Source organism: Podarcis tiliguerta (assembly GCF_965153285.1).
Source record: "Podarcis tiliguerta genome assembly, chromosome: 2".
NCBI lineage: Eukaryota > Metazoa > Chordata > Lepidosauria > Squamata > Lacertidae > Podarcis > Podarcis tiliguerta.
The window spans coordinates 14,929,197-14,953,026 of NC_139535.1; the positions used below are offsets into that span (position 1 = coordinate 14,929,197).

The following is a 23,830-nucleotide window of genomic DNA, read 5'->3' on the forward strand; positions in this document are numbered from 1 at the left end:
CCTTTACACAATCTTAGTCACTCAATGACATTTTTATTGTGTGTTCCTGGCAAATAACAAAAACCCACATAATTATCGCATTTATCAAACTAAAATATCAGAGTAGGAGAGGGTCTTTCTGGCAAATCCACCTAAATACAGTACTGCAGAGTTCAGAGGTGACTTTATATTTTATTGCGGCACAAGAGTTTCCTTCAGCATAGTTTGGTTCTGGAAATCTGTGGAAGAAAAAGGTACATCTGAATATCAGGACAGAAGTCTGTTACAAATATTTTTTTTTTAATGTTCTTAATAGAAAGCATGAGTGTTCCCAAAATGTATAATAAGCTGGTTGTATGCATTTGAATCCTCCAAACATGGATGAGTAGCATCAAAGCAGAGAGAGTGAAGAAAATCATGCTGAGCTTGATAGTGGGAGCAGCACCATCTCCCCCTTTTCCTGCCCCCAAACCAAGTAATTAACTTTGGGGCCTGGGACGGAGGATTGCAGCAGTGGGGGATGCTCCACCAGGGCATACTTTTTTTGACCATTTGTGTGTGTTAAGAGTGAAAGAAAGCTCTGAAAATAGAAACAGGGTGAGGTGTTTTTTTTAAAGAATTCCATGGAGAAGGGTGTTGTCACTGGTTAGGACAAGGAGGGTGTCAGGGAACTGCCATCGGAGGAGTGGACAAAAAGGAGACTAATCAGCCCAGACTGGTCGTGGATTACAGGGAACTGAACCTGGTATCAGAACCCGTGACCTTCCCAATGTCCAGGATTGACGATATTTTGACACGTGTGAGGCAGGGGAAGATTTTTACCAAGCTAGACCTCAGGGGAGCGTACAATTTAATTAGGATAAGGGAGGGGGACGAATGGAAAACTACCATGTTCACCCCCCTGGGGGCCTTCGAGTACTTAGTCATGCCATTTGGATTACAATTGGGCTCCGCCTGCTTTCAATCATTCATGCACCACGTGTTGGGGCCCCTGCTGTACAAGAACTGCGTAGCCTTTTTGGATGACGTCTTAATCTATTCGGACAATGAGAAGCAACACGTCAGAGACGTCAGGGAAGTGCTACAGAGACTGCAGAAGCATCAGTTGTGGGTCAAGCTGGAAAAATGCCAATTTCACGCCCGGGAGGTCAAGTTTCTGGGGTACAGGTTGTCAGACAAGGGTCTAGCTATGGACCCGGGCAAGGTGAAGGCAGTGCTGGAATGGAAAGCCCCCCAAAACAGAAAGGATGTGCAGAGGTTCCTAGGCTTCAGCAACTTCTACAGGAAGTTCATAAAGAACTTCGCTCACTTGACAGCGCCCATAACAGATTGTCTCAGTAGCAAGAAGAAGTTCGCCTGGACAGAAAGTGCCCAGCAATCCTTTGAAAGGCTGAAGAAAGCGTTCGCTTCGGAAGAGCAACTCCTACACGTTGATCTGGAAAAGCCCATGAGACTGGAGACGGACGTGTCCGACAGAGAGGTTGGAGCGGTCCTTTTGCAGCCCGGGGTCAAGCAGGACTGGATGCCGTGCGCCTTCTTCTCAAGGAAGCTGAGCGAGTCAGAGCAAAACTACACTGTGTATGACCACGAACTGCTTGCGATCTACGCGGCTTTTCGGGAATGGAGACATCTGTTGATAGGGGCGCGGCACAAGATCCAGGTTTGTACTGATCACAAGAACTTGGAATACTGGCGGACTGCGTGGGTGCTCAACCAGAGGCAGATTCGATGGGCTCAGGAGTTCGCCAAGTTTTCCTTCGAGATCAGATACGTGCCGGGTAAGGAAAACATAAGAGCAGATGCTCTCTCCCAGAAACCGGAATACCTGGAGGGAAAGGCCGGTGGGTGTGTGGGGGAACGTTGGTTGGGAAACGAGAACTGGCATGGCTTACTAGAGACAACGCATTCGCTCAAGCAAAAATCAGAGAACTCCGGGACGGAAGGGAAGACCATGGAGGGTTTGAGGAAATGGAAGGGCTACTGTACTATAAGGGGGCACTGTATGTACCGGGGGAGACCTTGAGGGGTACTTAAACAGCTCCATGACAACCCAACAGCGGGGTACTTTGGGCAGCACAAAACCATGCTGCTCGTCACCAGGCAGTTCTGGGGGCCAAAGGTGAGGGAAGACGTACGGGAATATGTACGGGGGTGCGACCGATGCCAGAGGGCAAAGGGAGAGAGGGCTGCCCCATCAGGGTTACTGGAACCCTTACCTACACCGGGGAGGCCCTGGGAGGTGGTGTCCATTGATTTTATGACAGATTTGCCCAAGTCAAGGGGGAAGACAGCAGTCATGGTAGTAGTCGATCTACTGACAAAAATGTGCCATTTCATAGCTTGCTCACATGCAGTGACGGCAGAGGAAACAGCTCGGTTGTTTGTGGATCACATTTTCAGACTGCATGGGATTCCTTCGAGGGTAATTTCGGATCGCGGGAAACAATTTACTTCCAGGTTCTGGAGGAAGCTCATGAGCTTGCTACAGGTCGAGGTGAGCTTCTCGACGGCGAGACACCCAGAAACCAACGGACAAGCAGAGAGAGCGAACAGTATACTTCAGCAATACCTGCGCTGCTACGTCAGCGGGAGACAGAACAATTGGGTAGAGAAACTAGCTTTGGCTGAATTTGCGTACAATAACGCTGAACATGTGTCCATCGGAATGAGCCTGTTCATGGCCAATTATGGGTGTCACCCCAGGGCCTTCCCGGGGAGGGGGGAGGAAGCATGGAGTGTACCCGCGGCCGAGCAGTTTGTAGAAGAAATGGAGGCCTTGCACCAACAACTCAAGATGAACTTGGAGCCAGCCAAGGAAGTTTACAAGAGGCAGGCGGACGAGCACCGCCGGGAGGGGGAGGCCATACGGGTAGGAGACCGGGTGTGGTTGTCAACCCAAGGGTTACCCCTAAAGGGAGGGTGCAAGAAGTTGCAGCTGAGGAGGCTGGGGCCTTTTGAGGTAACACAGCAGGTGAACCCAGTGGCGTTCAAACTCAGGTTGCTGGACAGCATGAAGATACATCCGGTGTTCCATAGGTCCCTAATTACAACGTACAGGGAGGGGCGGGAATTTCTGGGGCGGGAGGGAGGGGTCACCACCCACCCGCAGGTAAAGGAGAGGGAACACCACAACCAAGCCACGGAAATCCTCGATTCAAGGTGGTGAGGGCGCCAGGTGGAGTACTTGGTAGCTTGGGAGGGAGAACCCAGGTCAGAAAACATGTGGGTCCCCTCTGAGTCAATCAATGATGGGTATCTGGTGGAAGAATTCCACAGTTTGTTCCCGGATAAGCCAAAACCACTAGCGAGATTCTAGGAGGAAGAATTTGGAACCACAGACGACAAAGGGGACTTTGTGGGTTTTCCGGCCTCTGAAGAGGAGGGAGGAGAGGTGTCAGAGGGAGAAGAATCAGACTGGGAGGTCCACCCTGCGGGGAGAGATCGGAGCGGGTGGGGGACTGGTTTTGAATCCTCAGAGGATGGTGACAGCTCCTTCAGGGGATTCCCCGCATCGTCGGCCAAGGAAGGAGACGTGGTTGTATCGGAAAATCTCGCCGGGGGTGGAGGGGGCCCTGGGGAGGAGGTGGATGTCAGGGAACTGCCATTGGAGCCAGAAGGAGAGGGAGGGCTTCAGGGGGATTCCGGAGAGCGTCCCGGGAGGGAGAGAAGCAGCACATCTTCTGGGGAAGGAAATCAGCGTAGCACCAGTGGAGGAGGCGGGCAGAAGGGGGAATTGGCGAGGTGGCTCCAAAACTCTTCGCTGGGAACCAGCGGGGAGAGCACGGGCCCCCCTGTGCCCACACCCTGCCTGCGCAGAAGGCTTCCGTGCAGGGAAAGTAGGCGGCGACTAGGCGTCAAAGAACTTTTATGTTGGAAGAAGTTCAAGAAACGCCCACTGATGTATTCTGCCAGTGATTGAGACAGCCACGGGTGAGTGGCTGTCCGGACAGGAAAGGTTCACTCAGGCAACCCAGCCAGGTGTTGGCACCGATTTACGCACGAGCAACCCCTAGAACCATTACAGAGGGTGAGGATTTTCTACAATTCTTTCACTTTTCAAAAACTTCACCAGCTGCTCTGTGCAAGACCCTCCACAACAGCCTCCAGAATTCCTTGTATTATCAATGCTGGGGAGGCAGTGATTGAGATTGTGAGCGAAGTGGGAAGAGTTACTCCTCCGCTCCCTGCCACTGTGGTTCCATACAGCACTTATAAATACAGTGGTACCTCGGGTTAAGAACTTAATTGGTTCCGGAGGTCTGTTCTTAACCTGAGGTACCCCTTTAACTAATGGGGCCTCCCGCTGCTGCCGCATTGCCGGCATGAGATTTCTGTTCCCTTCCTGAGGTAAAGTTCTTAACCTGAGGTACTACTTCCGGGTTAGTAGAGTCTGTAACCCGAAGTGTTTGTAACCCAAGGTACCACTTTAAGGGGAAATGTTCCATTCCTGCCCCTAAGGATTTTTCCTTCCCCCCAGGAACCAGTGCTGTGGAGCAAGGGGGGCACTTCAATTGAGACCATGAGTGGGGAGCGAGGCGGCCAGAGAATAAAAATAAAAATAGAACAACCCCCATGTCTTCATGGAATGGAAACTTGCCACCCCAGACCTTTCCCGATTTCTCAGGAGTCAGCTGAGGGAATCTTCTCAGCAGCCAGTAGAAGCAAAAATAAATATCTTTTGCAATCTTTTCTCTTAGCCCACTAAAACTTTGCTTTGATTAAAAACAATAACAACTCACAGACTCTGATCAAGCTGGGAGCCTGTAATCCACATCCATTTCTTCTCCAATTTTAACTGTGAGAGTCCAATCCAGTAATTTGATTCTTTTGTAATGCTTTTTATGAAATCCTGTATGAGAGAGAAATTATATATATGTGTACAAGTTCAACTTCAGAATAAATCTTACACTAAAATAAAATAAAGTAGTAAAATGTGAAAGTTGATATTAATTATAATGAACATTCACCAAGAACAGGAATCAAAGCAGCATTAAGCATTTATAATACAGGCCTCCCCATTTACGCAAGGGTTACATTGCTAGGCACTCTGAGTTGAAGTGAAATTGCGTATAGTGGGAACACCGTTGAAAAAGCCTCCAAACACGCTTTAAAGCATCCATGGGGAAAAGCCGCTGAAAGGCCGTGTGGAATGCGGCGGAAACAAGGGGAACACCAGCTCCTCCTCTGCCACTGCTCCACCGCCAACCTCACCTTCCTAAAGAGTCTTTCTAAATAAAAAGAGGACTTGGGATTTGCTTGCAGCCGGTACTTTGGTTCTCACTAGTCAAGCTCCCCAAGGCCTTCTCTAGACACTGATGAACTGGCTATGGGTGGGAATGGGATGAAGCACTAAACAAGGCCCCACACTCCACATGCTTCTCAAGTCACCAACCATGATATCATTGCAGAGCTACCAAGCTAGAGTTAAGCTTAGCTGGACTCAGGCTTCCTTCAGAATTAACCTGCATGCGAATGCATTGCCTGAAATATGCAATTGTCCCCTTACCAGCTCATTCTTGTCTTGGATGACCAGCAGTTGAGAATCCCTTGTTGAACAGTCATGTTGGCTCTCATCCCAGGTTTTCATATAGTCTGATGGCCAGTAGCACTTGTCCCTGTGGAGCTGCCATTGTACAGGGCACACTTTGCAAGGGGAATTATCTGTGGAAAGAAAGACACTTCATGATTATGACTGGGCCTCCATTTCAATTGTGAAAAAGGTAATTGCTCTGCAACAGTAAGGACCCAGAGCTTCTGGGCTGAGTGAAGCTGTCCAAACTCCAAACTCTGAAGCTCCTCAGAGTTGGGGTCCAACAACTTTTTATGTTATTCATATTTTTTTTAAAAAGTGTACTTAAATTTGCCACATTTCTTTTGAAGGAGGAGCCCTGATCCAGATCACGCTCTCCATTTCTATGAGGACTCAGTGCTGGCTTCCCACTTGAAAACATGCCCTCTGAGCCAGAAGGTGCTTTTTAGGGGTGCGGCGGGTGGGTGGAGATGAGACAACAGCTGTCAGGTGGGGAGGAGATTTTTGTATGGAAAACAGGCGTGCAGCTTCACATTGGCCCCCTTTAAAGCTTCTTTTAAAGTATAGTCCTGATCCAATTCAGTCCTCCCCACACACTCAAAATGCTTTTGAGTATAAAAAGATACATAGATCAAAGGACAGATCTCTCACATCATGCCATCGCAAATGCAAGTTTATTACTCACCTAGTTTTTCCATCTGAAGGAGTTCAGAGAGAGGAAACTGGAACCCTCTAGAGCAGTGCTCCCCAACCTTTTTATCGCCGCGGACCGGTAAATGTTTGATAATAGCAGAGAACCCCCCCCTCCATGCACTTATGCCTGAACCCGCACAAACACATTCGACCCAGGAGTTGTTGACCTAAATAAGTGCAATAGGCCCTGGGTGAATGAGAGGGCATTCTAATAAAACCACTGCTGCTCCTCTTTCCGTTTGATAGTGCTGAGTCCCCCCCCCCTCCGTGCACTTACCTCACGGCAGCTTCTCTTCAGTCCCCGCATCTCCGACCTCGAGTCCTCAGTGCTCCCGTGGTGCCTCCTCCTCGGCCAATGGCGTGAGGTTTGCCTTTCGGCCAATCAGGAAGCAGGAGGACCTGCTCCCTGATTGGCCAGGAGGAGCATCAGTGTAACAATAGCGAATTTTCATTCACTATTGTCACACAACGGGTGGGCTTGGGAGGGCGCAATGCTCTGCGCCTCGGCCGCCCGCCACAGTGAAATGATTTGAAGTTCCTCGGGCGGCCCGGTGCCGATTGATCCATGGACCGGCACCGGTCCGTGGCCCGGGGGTTGGGGAACACTGCTCTAGAGGACAAAGATGGAGATGGAGTTTACCAGACAAATTGCTGAAAGTGAATTGACCAAGTCTGCTCAAAGACAGCTTTGCCACTTGAGACACGATTCCTCCCACTCCATTCCTCCTAGTATAGAAGCTGACTCGCCAGGTAGCTGAATCTTATTTTTGTAGCAGCGACAGGATTATACCCTCCATTACACCTAAGCATGGGCATAGCCAAGGGGGCGGGCAGGGGGGGCAGCTGCCTCCACAATCAATAAAAACCAATAAAAATACATAGCTAACTGAGGTTCTGCCCCCCTAACAAAAGGCCTGCCCCCCTAACAAAAAATCCAGCTATGCCCAAGCACCTAAGGACAGAAGGCTAGTTATAGGGCTACAAGACAAGAGACAAGGCACACACAGTTCTGCTCTCAGGTAGAAGGGGGTTCAGGAGGTTTGGGAGAAACAACTGGAGGTGCCTCCATCATCACACTGCAGCCTACATGTCCAAGTTGCTCTCCACAGTCTGTCTCATGGTAGGTCCTAGTTGACAATACTGTGGTGAGGTAGGTTTTTTGGAGGGGGCCTGTCAGTCTCCATGATGCCTGAGTCCCTTCTAATTCCTGGGGTCTTGGATCCAGCAAGGGTTAAAATCTAATGGAGGAGTCCATTGTTGAACTAGCCAGGTGAGTTAATGGCCTTAAATACTGTCCTTGGTATAACAAAGGAAGTGGATTTGTGCCAGAGGGCAAATGGGTAGGTCTCACCTTCCTCACCTGACTCTTAGTGAGAAAGGCCAGAGTTGAGTGTGAAGTTAGCTGTAGAATGAAACCACCAAAGCTTGATATTTTAGGAGCATAGGGAGCGGCCTTATTCTTAGGGAGATCAAGGGGTTCATCTAGCTCAATTTTGTCTACACTGACCAGCAGCAGTTTGAGACACCAGGTATGGAATCTGGGACTTTCTGCATCCAAGATCGATGCTCTACCACTATACTATGAGAACACCACCTGGAGTACCATGTCCAATTCTAGGTGCCACAATTTAAGAAGGATTTTGACAAGGTGGAATGTATGCTGCCACCGGGAGATGGAGCAAGCCTGTTTTTGCTGCTCAGTAGGGTTGGACCTAAAACAATGGATTAAAGTTGCAAGGAAAGAGACTCTAACTAAATATCAGGAAAAACTTTCTGATGGTAAGAGCTCTTTGATAGTGGAATGGTCTCCCGTGGGAGGTTGTGGACTCTCCTTCCCTGGAGGTTTTTAAGCAGAGGCTGGATGGCCATCTGTCATGGATGCTTTAGTTGAGATTCCTTCCAACTCTACAATTCCCTTCCAACCCTACAATTCTATAAGTCTATGAAATGAATGAATGAATTTCAATGCATGAAATGAGTTTCTTTACAGAAGGTTTTATGCCTCAAAACAACATAGATGTGAACTGAAAGCAAGCTCTTACATACAATTACTATGCTTAAAAGAGACAGCAGTACAATATATCAATTCTACCTGAGGACCTATTCTGATTTTGATTGCAGATGCTGTGTCTTAAGGAAGCCTGGAACTTGTCTGTTGAGGCATTGCATCCACCATTGTTCAGCACAATTCTTCCCTTTTCAGCTTCCAACTGCAAAGCTGCCCCCACAAAACAAAGAAAGCCATTAAAATGAATGGACATAATGTTAAGGCACAAATTCAAATTATGGAGGCCAAGGAATGGGGAGAAGAAGATTGATATGATAAGATAAGATAAAGCCACTTCCAGTCTGCCCAGGAGGTGGGGTTGCGGGCTTCACGCCCACCCCCACATGAGCGGGGGCTGGTTTCAGCCCCCGCAAGAGCAGGGGAATCCTGGCCGCGTCTCTCCCCCCCCCCAGCCAGCGGCGGTAGTGGGAGGCCCCATTAGCTAAAGTGGTACCTCAGGTTAAGAACGGTTTCAGGTTAAGAACGGACCTCCGGAACGAATTAAGCTCGTAACCAGAGGTACCACTGTATTTCCTAAGGACAGTCCCAGATTTACAGAAGCCGTCCCACTTTCTGATTTGATCCCAGAATGTCCCATACCTTAAAGGTAAAGGGACCCCTGACCATTAGGTCTAGTCGTGGCCGACTGGGGTTGCGGCGCTCATCTTGCTTTATTGGCCAAGGGAGCCCGGCGTACAGCTTGCGGGTCATGTGGCAAGCATGACTAAGCAGCTTCTGGCGAACCAGAGCAGCACACGGAAATGCCGTTTACCTTCCCGACGGAGCGGTACCTATTTATCTATTTGAACTTTGATGTGCTTTCGAACTGCTAGGTTGGCAGGAGCAGGGACTGAGCAACAGGAGCTCACCCCATCGAGGGGATTCAAACCACCAACCTTCTGATCGGCAAGTCCTAAGCTCTGTGGTTTAACCCACAGCGCCACCCGTATCCCTCCACTTTTCCTTAGGACGTCTCTATTTTCATCTGAAGAATGTTGGAGGGTGTGAAGTTATTCCACCCACCAAGCCAAGGAGATAAGTAATTATACAACCTTTGGAAGACATACGAAGGCAGTCCTGTATGGGAAAGTTTCTCAATCTTTAATATTTTATTATGTTTTTATTTATGTCAGTAGCTGCCCAGAGTGGCTGGGGCAACCCAGTCAGATGGGAGGGGTATAAATAATAAAATTAAGATGATGATGGAATATCATGTCCCTATTTTCATTGGGAAAATGGCGGAGGGTATGTGATAGCATACCCTCCAACATTCCTCAGATGAAAATGGGGACATTTCGCACACCCTTGGCACCACAGATCTGCCAGAGGCTCTCCTCCTCCACACCTGCTCTCCAGCAGCCTCTATGAGCCACCCAAGGGAGGAGGCAGCAGCAGTGGCCATTGAGAGGTACACTGGCTCCCCTATATGAATATTAAAAGCTGAGCGGCTCAGAACATTTCCTTGAATTAAACATTTCCTTGAATTAATGGTTAATACACCGGAGCAGGATTTTGAAACATCTACAGCTGTGGTTCCCAACGTGGGGCACACACCACACGGGGGCAATTTGATTTTTACGGGGGGCAATTTGAGAATAAGTTATTAACAGTTAATGGCCTTTTAGGCTTCCTCCATGTGAATAGGAGTTCACTCTTTGAATCATAAGAATTATATGTCACTGGGGGGGGGAGTGCCAGGATTTTAGAGATGCTGAGGTGGGGCATGGCCCAAAAAAAGGTTGGGAACCAACCACTGATCTACAACAATTTAGAATTTAAATCTGCATTCTGAATAAAGATTTTGCAAATGTTGTTAATCCAAGTATAAACCACTATTTTTTCATAATACCCTTGAGTAGAAACAACTCATAATTTTCCCATTGTTCAATTGCTGAGCCTTGAAAACTGGATTTTGGACTCCAAATAAAATTAAACATTGTGCCCCACTAATGATTTTCAATATTCTTTATATTTTGTTTTATTGTCTCCTCTCCTGGTTTTGTAGTTAATTGTCTTTCATTCTCCATAAGCTGCACTAGGATCTCCTCTTTTCTTTTCTCTTTTTCTTTTCTTAAATGACTATTTTTCTGAATTAGGAAGCCCCTCATAACTGCCTTTCCCGCGTCCCAAACCGTTTCTATGACTGTCCCTTTATTTAGGTTCCATTTAAGATATTCTTTGAATGTTTCTTTTGCCTTATTTACTACCTTTTGGTCATTAAATAAATATTCATTCATTCTCCATCTGGATGCTCTAACATCCTGGCCCTTTATCTCCATAAATACTGGGTTATGATCCGATATAGTTTGTGGGAGAATTTCGGATTTGATTAGACTCTGTGTCAGTTCCTTCGAAACCCAAATACTATCTATTCTCCCCCAACTCTGGTTCGGGTTTGAGAAAAAGGTATATTGTTTTACACACGGGTTTTTAAATCTCCAAACATCAATTATTCCCATATTGTCGACCATTTCAAAAAAAGTTTTGGGTAGCTTGCCTTCCTTTCTCTTTAACTTTTTTACTGATCTATCTAAGTCAGGTGATACCACTCCGTTAAAGTCACCCATCAATATCATTTTTTGGTCCATCCATTCTAATAGTTTGTTTCCTACTTCTGAAAAGAAAGTCGATTTTTTGTCATTCGGAGCATATATTCCAACGACAATTATTTTTACTCCTTGAAACGTAATTTGTACTACTATTATTCTCCCTTGTTCATCTTTGTATAATATTTTTGGGTCAAGTTTTTCCTTTATATATAGTACCACTCCTCTTTTCTTCACCCTGTCTGATGTCACAAACTCCAGCCCTAATCTCTTATTACTCAAAATTCTCTTATGTTTTCTCGTTACATGCGTCTCTTGAAGACAAATTAAATCAAGATTCTTTTTTAGAAGTATATGCGCAGTCTGGTTCCTTTTATTTTTGTTATTGAGCCCATTCACATTCCAGGATAGAACTTTTAAAGCCATTGCTTATATGCAAATAAGTCTTTATCTAATCTAAGTTAAAGCTCCTGTTCTTTGTCGTCTGTCTTTTCCTTTTCACTCTCTTCTCCCGAATTTATCCCCTCCTCTCCTTCTTCACTCCCCCCGTTTCCACCCCCCTCCCTCATCCGCTCCCCTGCCTCCTCCTGTTGAACTGTTTCTTTAAATCTAAAGGTTCATCATTGTTTCACCCGTTGTGTATACCTTTAAGGGGCTAGAGCAAGGGCCAGAGCAAAATAATGAGATCCAGCTTCACAGCTGTGAAGCATAGCAGGTGCTGCTGAGGTGCACTGATTAAGCTGCATCAGGAATTGGGTGCAGTATATAAGGAACAGCACCTAGCTCTGCCATTACTCTGGGGGATGGGTTGGTGGTTGGGTCGTGTTTGTTTGTTAATGTATTTAGTGTAAAAGGAGTTTTTGTTTTTCTTATTTTTGAGTCCCTTTTTTTTAAATGCATGGTCTCCCCAGCAAGCTCTCTGCAGCGTTACTATACTGCGAAAATCCAACATCTTTGGTTATGGGCCCAACTGCTGAGTGGATGACTGCATATTTTTGGACTCTGAGAAAGGTTTGAAAACTCCTTCTCCTGTTAGCGTAGTTCTGTGGGTCTGGAAGAGTTTCCAGAATGGTTGACTGGGTTCCAGAAGCTGAGAAGGCTCTAGTCTTCCCACAGCTAACAGATGAGAACTATAGTTTATGGTCTTTTCAGGTGGAGGCGCTTTTGACCTCTAGAGATGTATGGACCTATGTAACTGATGACCCTCCTGACCCTGTGACTAATGCTTTGTCGAAAGGAGATGCAAAAGCCAGGGCGATAATTAATTTGGCAGTCAGCGACCAGCAAGTAGTCTATATAAGAAATAAGAAAACTGTCAAAGAAATGTGGGACAGTCTTGCAGCAGTGCATGTTAGAAAAGAGTCAGCATCTGCATTGACGTTTTTCAAGCAGTTGTACCAGACGAAGTTGCAGCCTGGTGGTGATTTGGCAGCACACTTGAGACGTCTGGAGGCAATACGCTGTGAATTAATTCGAAGGGACATGGAGATACCTGATATTCAGTATGTTTTCATCATCCTTTGTTCCCTTAATGAGGACTTTGATGGTATAGCTAGCCAGATATCTGCCGTTCCACCAGCACAATTAACTGTGGAAGGGGTAACGGCAAGATTAATGGGCGAGTTGGACAGAAGGGAGGCTTGTGCCATAAGCACTCCTATTTCCGGAAGTAAAGCTGGTGGTGATACGACTGCATTTAAAGCGGCCAAGCGTTGTTGGTTCTGCAATAAGCAGGGACATTTTGCAAAAGATTTCAGAGCCAAAAGAAAGCAAAGTACTCCCAAGACTGTTTCTGTTCGTCAGTCACGGTCGTCAGCCCAGCAGCCGACATTGTACCGTAAAGACAGAAACGAGCCGCGAGCTCTTCATGCTCGGACAACAGGTCGTAAAAGAATTAAAGGTGCCAAGTGGAATTCTTTTATTGTCGACTCAGGAGCTTCTCAGCATATCTGCAATGATCAAAGCTTGTTTATTTCTTTCGAAGAGGAAATTGGTAATGTACATTTAGCCAATTCACAAGTCTTGCAGTCGCTTGGCAGGGGTACTGTTAAACTTGACTCTTTAAACATTACGATAGCGAACTGCATTTACTGCCCATCAGTGGACAATTTATTACCAGTAAGGTGTTTTGCTCATCAAGGCATAACTGTGTGTTTCTTAAATACAATGTGTGAGTTTTTTTGAGGGGAACAAACATCTATTGTATGCCCGGGAATCTGATGGTTTATATAGACTCTATTTTCGCACCTACTCCCAATCACCTATAAATTGCAGAGCAGCACAGTCAAGCCAGGGGTTGAGGAATGTAAGGCCACATTCCGGGTGTGTCCATGAGGTGCACAGACTTCTGGGACACCTGAATTTTGCTGATGCAATTAAGACAAAGAATATTGTTAATGGCCTCAACTTAAAACCATGTAAATTCTTTATGCAATGTCTATCCTGTTGCAAAAATAAGATCAAGGTTGCACGCAAGGGTAGGTGCTCAGATAGGAAAGTAACTGAGCTATTTGAGCGTGTACATTGTGATTTAGTTGGGCCACTCCCACCATCATTAGGAGGTTCTAAGTACTGGCTTACCCTGATAGACCAGTATAGTAGATGCTGTTGGACTTATGCAATAGCTGAAAAGTCCCAAGCATTTGAGAAGTACAAAGTTGTTTGCAACTGGGTAAAAACGCACTTTAACAAACCAATTAAGAACCTGTTTTCTGACCGGGGCGGGGAATTTGTTTCTGAGGATTTTGAGAAATTCCTGGAAGCGCAGGGGACTACTCATGAGTTATCTTGCCCCCGAAGTCCGTGGCAAAATGGGCTTGTTGAAGTTGTGCAGCGTGACCTGCAGGCAGGGGTTAAAACTTATCTGCACAATGCTAATCTGCCCAAAGACTTTTGGGCTGAAGTGCTTAATGCTTTTTGCTTTGTTAGAAATCGAAGTTATCATTCTGGTTTAGATGTCACCCCCTATGAGAAGCTGTTTAAAAAACGCCCTAATCTGAAATACCTACGCATTTGGGGTTCAGATGTAATTATGCATTATCCCGCTAAGCAGAAATTGGGTGAGCGTAGTGTTCAGGGAAAATTAATGGGCTACCAGCAGGGGGCGTACAGAATTTACGTCCCAGCAACTGGCAAATTTCATATTACCAGAAGCATGATACAAACTGTAAATTGGAATGGTGTTGCTGTTTTCCAAGATACTGATGGTATAAATGATACTGAGGAAGAAGAGGAAGCAGGAGCAGCAGCAGCAGGAAATGGTGCTTCTGAATTAATGGGAGAAGACAAAAAGCCTGTCGAGTCTGATAATTTGTTTGATGATTTAAAGTTACAGGCACCCGAGGGGAGGCTAGATTCTCTTGAGTTTTCTGACCGTGAGCTTAGCCTACAGGCATCTCTTCAGCCTGACAATGATGATTCACAACCTGAAACTAGTAGTTCACTTAGTCCCATTAAGTCTGAGGTGTCTGACTCTCCTTCCGGACTGAGACGTTCAGATAGAAAGAGGCACAAGCCACAACGATTTGCAGATGAACATTTTAATACTGTGTATGCCAATAAGGCGGTTTTTGAGCCAAAAAGCTACAATGATGTTCTCTTGTACCTCTAACCCCAGATATGAGACTTATAGATTCAAAATGGGTTTATAGAGCTAAAATGAATGACAAAAATGAAGTTGTAAGGTACAAGGCAAGATTAGTCGCTAGAGGTTTTCAACAAATTCCAGGTGAAGATTATGATTTGTGTTATTCACCAAGTGTAAAATATGAAACAGTTAAGCTCTTGTTAAAAGATGCATCACAACGTGGACATTCTGTTTACCACCTAGATATAAAAACTGCATATTTGTTTGCAGATTTAAAAGAACAAATTTTTATGAGTGTTCCTGAAGGCATAGACGCTGCTGAAGGTTTGGTATGCAAATTAAATAAATCCCTTTATGGCCTGCACCAAAGTGGGAGAAATTGGCACCAAACTTTAGCAAAAGAATTGCTGGATATTGGTTTTTCACAAGGAAAGGCATATGTGTGTTCATAAAGGAAAGGGCAAACCCTGTAACTAAGATATGTGTGTATGTAGATGACGTGTTAGTTTCTACAAAAACTAAACAGGAATATGAACAAGTAGTATCAAAGTTACAGAAGAAATTTGATGTGGTGGAATTAGGCATAGCTAAAAATTACTTATCCATGCAAATTGAGAAAGGCAAAAATGGATCTTTTCTGGTTCATCAAACTGCAAAAATTGATGATCTTGTTGAAATGCTATGTTTAGAAAATGCAAATGGGAAGGAAACACCTATGGTGTGTGGCTTCACTTTTACAGGTGAGGATAAGCCATTTCCTAACAAAACTTTGTATCGTTCTGCTATAGGCAAGCTAAATTTTATTCAAAGAATCTCAAGATCAGATATAACTTATGCTTTTCATTTTCTGGCAAAATTTGTGGAAAAGCCCACTACACAATGTTTCTCTGCTCTTAAGAGAGTGGTAATGTACCTTAAACATACTAAACATTATAGGTTGCAATTTACATCAAGTATTGACAAAGGTTTTGAAATTTTCTGCGATGCATCTCATGCAGTGGAACAAAATAATTGCAGGGGTATGTCTGGTATGGTGTTTTGTTATAACGGTTGTCCTTTTGAATGGAAGTCCCAGACACAAACCATTATTTGTCTCTCCACAACAGAGAGTGAATTATGTGCATGCATTCAGGCCACTCTTGATATAGAATGGTATATGCAAGTATTTGCTGACCTACAGATGCAAGTAACACTACCAGTGATAGTTTACCTTGATTCCCAGAGTGGACTCGCTATCCTATGTTCAGAAACCAATACGCAGCGCACTAGAGTCTTAAGATTACGTTTGCAGTTTGTAAAGAAACTAATTGCTGATAAAATGATTGTATTTAAATATGTTCCAGGTGACAATCAAATTGCAGACATTTTTACTAAAGCACTTCCAAAGGTTACACATGAAAAACATGTACAAAGCATGCTTTGTTTTTGTTCCACAATGATGAACCGCAGGGGAAATGTTGAACTGTTTCTTTAAATCTAAAGGTTCATCATTGTTTCACCTGTTGTCTATACCTTTAAGGGGCTAGAGCAAGGGCCAGAGCAAAATAATGAGATCCAGCTTCACAGCTGTGAAGCATAGTAGGTGCTGCTGAGTTGCATTGATTAAGCTGCGTCAGGAATTGGGTGCAGTATATAAGGAGCAGCACCTAGCTCTGCCATTACCCCGGGGGATGGGTTGGTGGTTGGGTCGTGTTTGTTTGTTAATGTATTTAGTGTAAAAGGAGTTTTTGTTTTTCTTACTAAAACCTTGTTTAAGTTATTTTTGAGTCCCTTTTTTTAATGCATGGTCTCCCCAGCAAGCTCTCTGCAGCGTTACTATACTGCGAAAATCCAACACCTCCAACCCCACCATCCTTCCTAGTTCCTTCTCGTATCTTCTTGCAAATTTTTCCAATTCCGAAGGACTGGACAGTCTGAATCTTTTTTCCTTAAAATAGAATGAGATTCCTTCCGGAAATTCCCATCTATATAAGATCCCATTTTTCTTCAACTGGGTAGTTAATTTTTTGTAAACATCCCTCCTTCGAAGGAACCTCACAGGTATTTCTTTAAATATAATAATTGAATTTCCGCCAATAATTAATCTTTTACTGTAGTTCAATTTCAAAATTTTGTTTCTCGTATCCAACAAATTGAACATAACTAATACATCCCCTGGCAGTTTTTTCCCCCTAGCTTTAGCCGATTTTGTTTTTATCCTAAAGATGTTTGCCAGTGAGTAGTTTATCTCTTCTTCCTTCATATTTAGCCAAATTGCCAACTCTTTAACCATTTTAGATCTAAAATTCTCATTTGGTTCCTCTGGTATCCCTCTAAATTTCAAATTTAGTTGATTCTGTCTCATCTGCGTCATTGCCATATTATCTAGCAATTCTTCGTGTACCTTACCTAGCTCCTTAACTTCCATTCTAGTCCTGTCCAAATCCTTCCTACTGTCTTTCATATCTTTTTGTACCCTTTTCACAGATATTACAAGCCCAATATTCTATGATAGTAAATCAGGAGTTTGAATGGAAAATTAAAATGATTAAACAAAAAAGCTTTGAGTCAGCTAATAAAATAGGGAAATACCTGGCGTGGCAATTAAGAGAAAGGAAAAAACAAACCATGATCTGTAAGATAAGAGATGGAGAAAGGATAGTAGAAGAGCCAAAAGAAATAAAAAGGATATTCCAAAGATATTATAAAGACCTATATAAAAGAGAGAAGGAACGGGATTCTGAAATAGAAAACTATTTGGGAAAACATCATTTACAACAGATCACAACAGAAGAAAATGAAATCTTAAACCAGAAGATTACAGAAGATGAGATAAAGAAGGCAATAAAAAAAATGAAAAGTGGAAAAGCACCGGGGCCAGATGGCCTACCGGCCAAATATTACAAAATGTTAAGTGATCAATTGATACCAATTCTAGGGGAAGTTATGAATAAAATCTTAGAAGAGGGAAAGGAAGGAAGGCCTATATCACATTGGAAGGAAGGAAGCCTATATCACATTAATTCCTAAAAAAGAGGTAGACGATTTAGAAGTGAAGAATTATAGACCGATTTCACTTTTAATTAACGATTATAAATTGTTCGCGGATATAATGGCTGAAAGGTTAAAAAAAGTTTTGATTAGTAGAATTCACAAAGACCAAACGGGCTTTCTACCAGGGAGACAACTGAAGGATAACGTGAGAAATGTGATTGACATTATTGAATACTTGGAAACTAGAATAGACAAGCAAGCGGCCTTGATATTTATCGATGCCGAAAAGGCATTCGACAATGTTTCTTGGCGCTTCCTGACTGAAAATCTAAAAAAGATGGGAATGGGAGAAAGAATTAGAAAGGGCATTGAAGCTATTTATTCTGAGCAAAAAGCAAAACTTGTAATAAATAACACCACATCGGAATATTTTGATATATCTAAAGGGATTAGACAAGGTTGCCCCCTGTCTCCTTTATTGTTTATAACTGTGCTAGAAGTACTTATTAAGAATCTGAGGGAAACAACAGAGGTTAAAGGAGTCAAGGTGGGCATTAATGAATACAAGATTAAAGCCTTCGTGGATGACATTGTACTAACATTGGAAAATCCAAAAGATAATGTGGAAAAGGCTCTAAAAAAATTGGAAGAATTTGGTGCTGTGGCTGGATTTAAAGTGAATATGAATAAGACTAAAATGTTGACCAAAAATTTAAGTAAAGAAGACAATATAGACTTAGAACAAAGGACAGGAATTAAGATAGTAAAGAAGGTGAAATATCTTGGAGTATGGATCACAACCAAGAATATCAACCTTTATAAGGACAACTATGAGGTCACCTGGTGGGGCATTAAGAAAGATTTAGAAATTTGGGAGAGAATGAAATTATCCTTCCTGGGGAGGATAGCGGTTGTTAAAATGAACATACTACCCAGAATGCTTTTTCTGTTTCAAACTATACCTATACTTAAAGGGTTAAAACAGTGTAAAGAGTGGCAAAGAGCCTTAGCGAGATACATCTGGCAGGGAAAAAGACTGCGAATAAAAATGAAAATATTGGTAGACAAAAAAGAGAGGGGGGGCTTCTCCCTACCAGATTTAAGCATATACTATGAAGCGGCGTGCCTACTGTGGCTTAAAGACTGGATAAGATTGGAAAATAGAGACATCTTGGACTTGGAGGGCTTTGACAATAGGTTCGGGTGGCACGCGTATTTATGGTACGGAAAGGTGAAGGCACATAGAAGCTTCCTGAACCATGTTTTCAGAGGACCTATATTTCAAGCATGGGAGAGAAACAAAAACTTGCTGGAAAGGAAGACACCTTGGTGGATCTCGCCAATAGAGGCCCTAACGGTTAAAAAAACAAATATGGAAGGGAAGAATGCCACCTATGAAGAACTTATACGGAAAACTGATCAAGGCATCAAACTCAGACCATATGAAGAGATAAAAAATTCATTTACTGGGTGGATACAATACCACCAGGTGAATGATTTGTTGAAAGAAGATAAAAAGAACCTGGGGTTTGAAGATAAAAAATCTAAATTTAGTATAGAAATCATAGAAGGTAAAAATAAAATATTGGCTAAGATATATGATATTTTACTGGAGTGGTACACAAAAGACGAGGAGGTAAAGGAGGCTATGACTAAATGGGCAGTGGATATTGAGTATAATATTGAGTTTGAGAAGTGGCTGGAATTGCGGAACATTAATATGAAGTTTACGGCGTGTACGGTACTAAAGGAAAATCTATGGAAAATGATATATAGATGGGACCATACACCAGTGAAGTTAGCCAAAATCTATAGGCTGAAAAATAAGAAATGTTGGAAATGTGGAGAGGCAGAGGGAGACCTCTACCACATGTGGTGGGCATGCAGTAAGGTAAAGGGCTTTTGGGAAATGATCTACAATGAACTTAAAAAAATTCTCAAATATACCTTTCCCAAAAAGCCTGAAGCCTTTCTGTTAGGAATGATGGGTAAAGAAATTAAAAAAGAAGATAAGATACTATTCTTATATGCCACTACAGCCGCAAGAATCTTGTTAGCGCAAAACTGGAAAACAGAAGTTATACCCAGTATAAGTGATTGGCAGGTTAAGTTGATAAATTATGCCGAGCTCGCTAGAATAACAGGAAGATTAAGGGATCAAGACGAACAGAAATTTCATGACAATTGGAATAAATATTTGACTTATCTTGGAACTAATTTTCAGACGACACTGGCGGGGCTGAATTAAATCTAACAGTAAATGATACATATTAAAACGATAAAATACATGAATACAAATTTATCTGACACTTACCAAAAGTGTGGAAGGAAGTCTACGGCTCGGCGGAGCCTAAAAGAATTTTGTGTTGCATTTTTGATTTGTTGCGATACGCACAAGTTATGGTATAAATTTTGTATTTGTTCTTATGTATAAATGAGCAATATTAATAAAAATTTGCAATGCAAAAAAAAAAAAAAGATTTTCAATATTCATTCACTTTTCAATGATTTCCCAAAATGTTTCCAGCCACCCTGGCTAAATACCATATGTGGCAAACGTCTTAGATTTTTTTTTTTAAAAAAACTTGATTCGTTTCTCATTCGTGCATAAAAATTGGTCAGATTTTCAAAAGAGAATTAGAATGTGTGCATAAGGCTTTGAATCTCTCACCTCATGTGGTTAGTTAAGCCCACAATGGACAGACAGTTCAAGGATACTTGAAAATGTAATGGTTTTATCGGAGTCAGTTACAGCCTACATTGACTTCCTGTCACATCAGAGCTCAGAAACTAGCATACCAAGAAGTCTATGCCTTCCTTTAATCAGGAAGATGATTTCTAACCAACTTCTTGGAAACCATCTTAAAGCAGAAAACAAATGTGCAATTTCTGATGTGTCCCATTCTGATGTGTCCCATTCTGAAGGTCAAAAAATGCTGTGCTCGTTTCATAATAAAATCATTAGGAACGAGAGACTGGTTGTTGTTTTTACTACTACTACTACTACTACTACTACTACTTTATTACTTAGGCCCATCTGGTCGGGTCTCCCCAGTCACTCAAGACGGCTTCAAACAGGATATTAAAAACACAATAAAATATCAAACATTATAAACTTCCCTAAACAGGGCTGCCTTCAGATGTCAGATAGTTGTTTATTTCCTCGACATCTGATGGGAGGGCATCCCACAGGGAGGGCGCCACTACCGAGAAGGCCCTCTGCCTGGTTCCTATAACCTCACTTCTCACAGTGAGGGAACCGCCAGAAGGCCTTCGGAGGTGGACCTTGGTGTCCAGGCTGGATACTCCTTTGGGTATACTGGGCCGAGGCCATTTAGGGCTTTAAAGGTCAGCACCAACACTTTGAATTGTGCTCGGAAATGTACTGGGAGCCAATGTAGGTCTTTCAGGACCGTGTTATGTGGTCTTGGCGGCCACTCCCAGTCACCAGTCTAGCTGCCGCATTCTGGATTAATTGTAGTTTCCGAGTCACCTTCAAAGGTGGCGTAGAGCACATTGCAGTAGTCCAAGCGGGAGATAACTAGAGAATTCTTCCCCCCAATATGTTTCTCTCTCCCCCCCCCACTTAAAAGTATAGCTACTTATAAATATATTTTCATACTCACCCAAGACTATCACAGCTATCACGAGGATGACATTCCCAATGCATGCCGCCCACAGAGCGATCTGGATCCAACGGGAATGCTGGGGAACAGCTATAAAGAGTGATGACTAATTTACAAAATTGAAGGATGTGTTTATGCAGTCTTAAGTGAGCTTGCCTCCAGCCGATTGCAGATACAGGGAAAATGCAGTGATATGATATGTGGGGAAGCCAACCTTCCCACCCATAAGCAATGTTACCCACACCACACGTTCACCCGTATGAATTTATTACCACACCAATATCCCAAATAGTCACCAAATGTGCTGCTCTATAGATGTAAGGAGAAATATTAGCAGCACAATTCATGAATTCACAGACATATTCTAATCTGTGGGGAGTGGAGGCGAATGATCAATAGTGGATTTTTTTTTTTTTTTTAAAAAAAACCCTTTCATATTCTGGCATCACATTTTGGGCCTAAACCAAAATAATAATAATAATAAAAAAATGGTTTGCCAAAGAAACAGCCACTGAATCAAAAACTGAATTTTGATCACTAAATCCAATTTCTGGAGGAGTTGTACAGATCACTGTGCTATACTTATTGCTTTTCTTTTTAAAAATAAGAACACCCCATTTTTATTTGTTCCAATTTATTTTATTTCATTAGTGCTTATTCGACATAAAGCCTCTAAACAGTTCACAAAAACGATCTAAAATATTATTTAAAATACCAGTAAAAGCAAGCATTAAAACGCATCCTTTTGAAGCAAAATATAAATAGAACAAGCAAATTTAAAACAATTATACGGCTGGAATTTACACAATAAAACTACATGCCTGGGTACGCTTGCTGAAATAAAAAAGGTGTTAGGAGGTGCCGAAAACAAGACAGTGAAGGAGCCATAGATTGCCTTAATCTAAAGTGGTTAGATTAGAAGGCATGAGCTCCAAACACTGCTTGTGCACTGCTTGTTAAATTGAGATAATTTTGTCAGCATAAGTTGATCTATGTTAATAAGCAGATACGTGTGGAATTCTCCCGTTTCCCAAGGCAGTTACTAACAAACAGACTGACATTTCACTTGCGCACACCCCCAGCCTTTGCACATCATTCATCCTTCCCTCTATCCCACAAAAATACAGCTGCATGCATTGCTACTTCAACTGAAGGCGCAGTTCATATACACCCTTCAATTTCTGTGGGTTGTATTGAATGCTATTCCTACTCAAAGCAGACCAGTTCATGTTTATGGAAGTCAATAGATAGGACTAATTTAGGTTCATTTGATTTCAATGAATTTGCCCTAAGCAGAACTTAGAGCAACCTTTCGTTGCTTAGATGCAACCTTTTGTACAGGATTCTATTTCTCCTATATGCCAGGGCAATTTCCCCGCACACTTGCACCAACTATTTTGCATGACCACAGCCATTAAAAGACTGGCACAGGAACATGGGGGTCCAAGCAGAGCCCAAATGACCATCCTGGTGAAAGTTCCAACTGCCTACTTTCTTGTCATAGCTGTCAACTTTTCCCCTTTTTTAAGGGAAATTCCCTTATTCCGAATAGGATTCCTCGCAAAAAAAGGGAAAAGTTGACAGCTATGTTTTTAGTCCCATGTCCCAAGGACAATCGCCAATGTTTAAAAGCAATCAGGCGACATTACTACTCACCAGGTTGCTGCGATGGGCTGTGCAGGCTTGAAGAGCCTGTCTGAGAAGCGAACGTTATATCAGCATAAAGTATGTCCTCAGCCATCCTGGAAGCGGTGCATGAGCCCTCTAAGCTCTCCGTAACAAGGGGAAATGTCTGCAAGCAGTGGCGTGCAAACCAGCCTGACCAAGGCAATCCAAAATCAGGAAGTGTTAATCACACCTCTTGAATGTGGGGCTGACATTTTTTTCATTTAAATTTTCAGAGGGCAACCAGAGTCTTGTGCAGCTAGAATCACCAAGAGGAACAAGCACGAGCAGCGAGGAGGTGGATCTGGATTTCCTGACAGCTCTTTGGGTAGATCTCCAAGGGATCCTGTCTCCCAACTGTTTGACGAGAACAGCAGCAAAAAACGGTGGTGTGTGCGTTTGCGTGCGTGCTTTCTAAAAATCAGGCTCTGTGGTGAAAAACAGAAATTGTTTTTGTATGTGGAAGGACTTGGAGCTCAGTTCTAGTGCTGAAAATCCCATTCCTGAGTGAAGCATCTTCTTAGAGCAGGGGCCACCAGTATGGGGGTGCCCCCTTTTCCCCTGGTGGTCACAAAGCCTCTAAGCCCCACCACCACCACCAATCACTACCTTCTTGGACATAAGGTGATGAGGGTGGCTTTTTCTTCAGCCCTCTGTGTTTTTCAAGGCTCAGATTAATTCTACTGGATTCAGCTTTTACCCAGGTTGCTTGGAAAAGCAAAGTAAAGTGGTACCTTGGTTCTCAAACTTAATCCGTTCCGGAGGTCCGTTCCAAAATGAAAGTGTTCCAAAACCAAGGCGCGCTCTCCCATAGAAAGTAATGCAAAATTCAATATAAATACAGCTGACAGCTACTGTGGTCTAAAAGACTGATTTATAACCGACTGTGCCATAAAATGCTGGCTTGCCAAATAAAAATAGAAGAAATGGATAAAGTAATTAAATTAATATTTTGCAAAAAAAGCAAAAAGCAAAACTGAAGGAAATATGCAACTTACATATAATCATTATTTACGCGTTAATAACAGACTTAAGAGAATTATGAATATGAGCATCTCGGCATAATTATGTTGACATTTTAGATTGTTTATTTATATACTTACTTTATTTATATACTTGCCTCCCTACCAATTTAGATACAGTGACTGAACTGGAGGCCCCTTGACTAACTTCAGGTCCAGTGTT

At 43.1% G+C, this 23,830-nt stretch overlaps 2 protein-coding genes across 2 annotated transcripts in view; one reads left to right on the forward strand and one right to left on the reverse strand.

Annotated features, from left to right (window-relative positions):
- Positions 1-23,830, forward strand: part of LOC310670884 (C-type lectin domain family 2 member D-like) — a 291,130-nt gene that overhangs the window by 58,104 nt on the left and 209,196 nt on the right. The gene's annotated exons all lie outside the window — the stretch shown is intronic.
- LOC310670897 (killer cell lectin-like receptor subfamily B member 1B allele C) lies at positions 12-22,781 on the reverse strand. Its single transcript, XM_083426745.1, has 6 exons — positions 22,637-22,781; positions 20,981-21,070; positions 8,295-8,420; positions 5,486-5,640; positions 4,719-4,828; positions 12-218 (listed from the first exon to the last, which is right to left on the reverse strand). Exons 1-6 carry the CDS (start codon positions 22,719-22,721, stop codon positions 98-100), a joined length of 687 nt encoding a protein of 228 aa, XP_083282871.1. The 5' UTR covers positions 22,722-22,781; the 3' UTR covers positions 12-97.

Coding starts and splice junctions, on each gene's coding strand:
- LOC310670897 (XM_083426745.1), bottom strand. CDS start 22,721: ATGGCTGAGGACATACTTTATGCTGATATAACGTTCGCTTCTCAGACA. Junction 21,071..22,636: donor CAGCCCATCGCAGCAACCTG/GTGAGTAGTAAT, acceptor CACTCTTTATAG/CTGTTCCCCAGCATTCCCGT. Junction 5,641..8,294: donor AAATCAGAATAGGTCCTCAG/GTAGAATTGATA, acceptor TTCTTTCCACAG/ATAATTCCCCTTGCAAAGTG.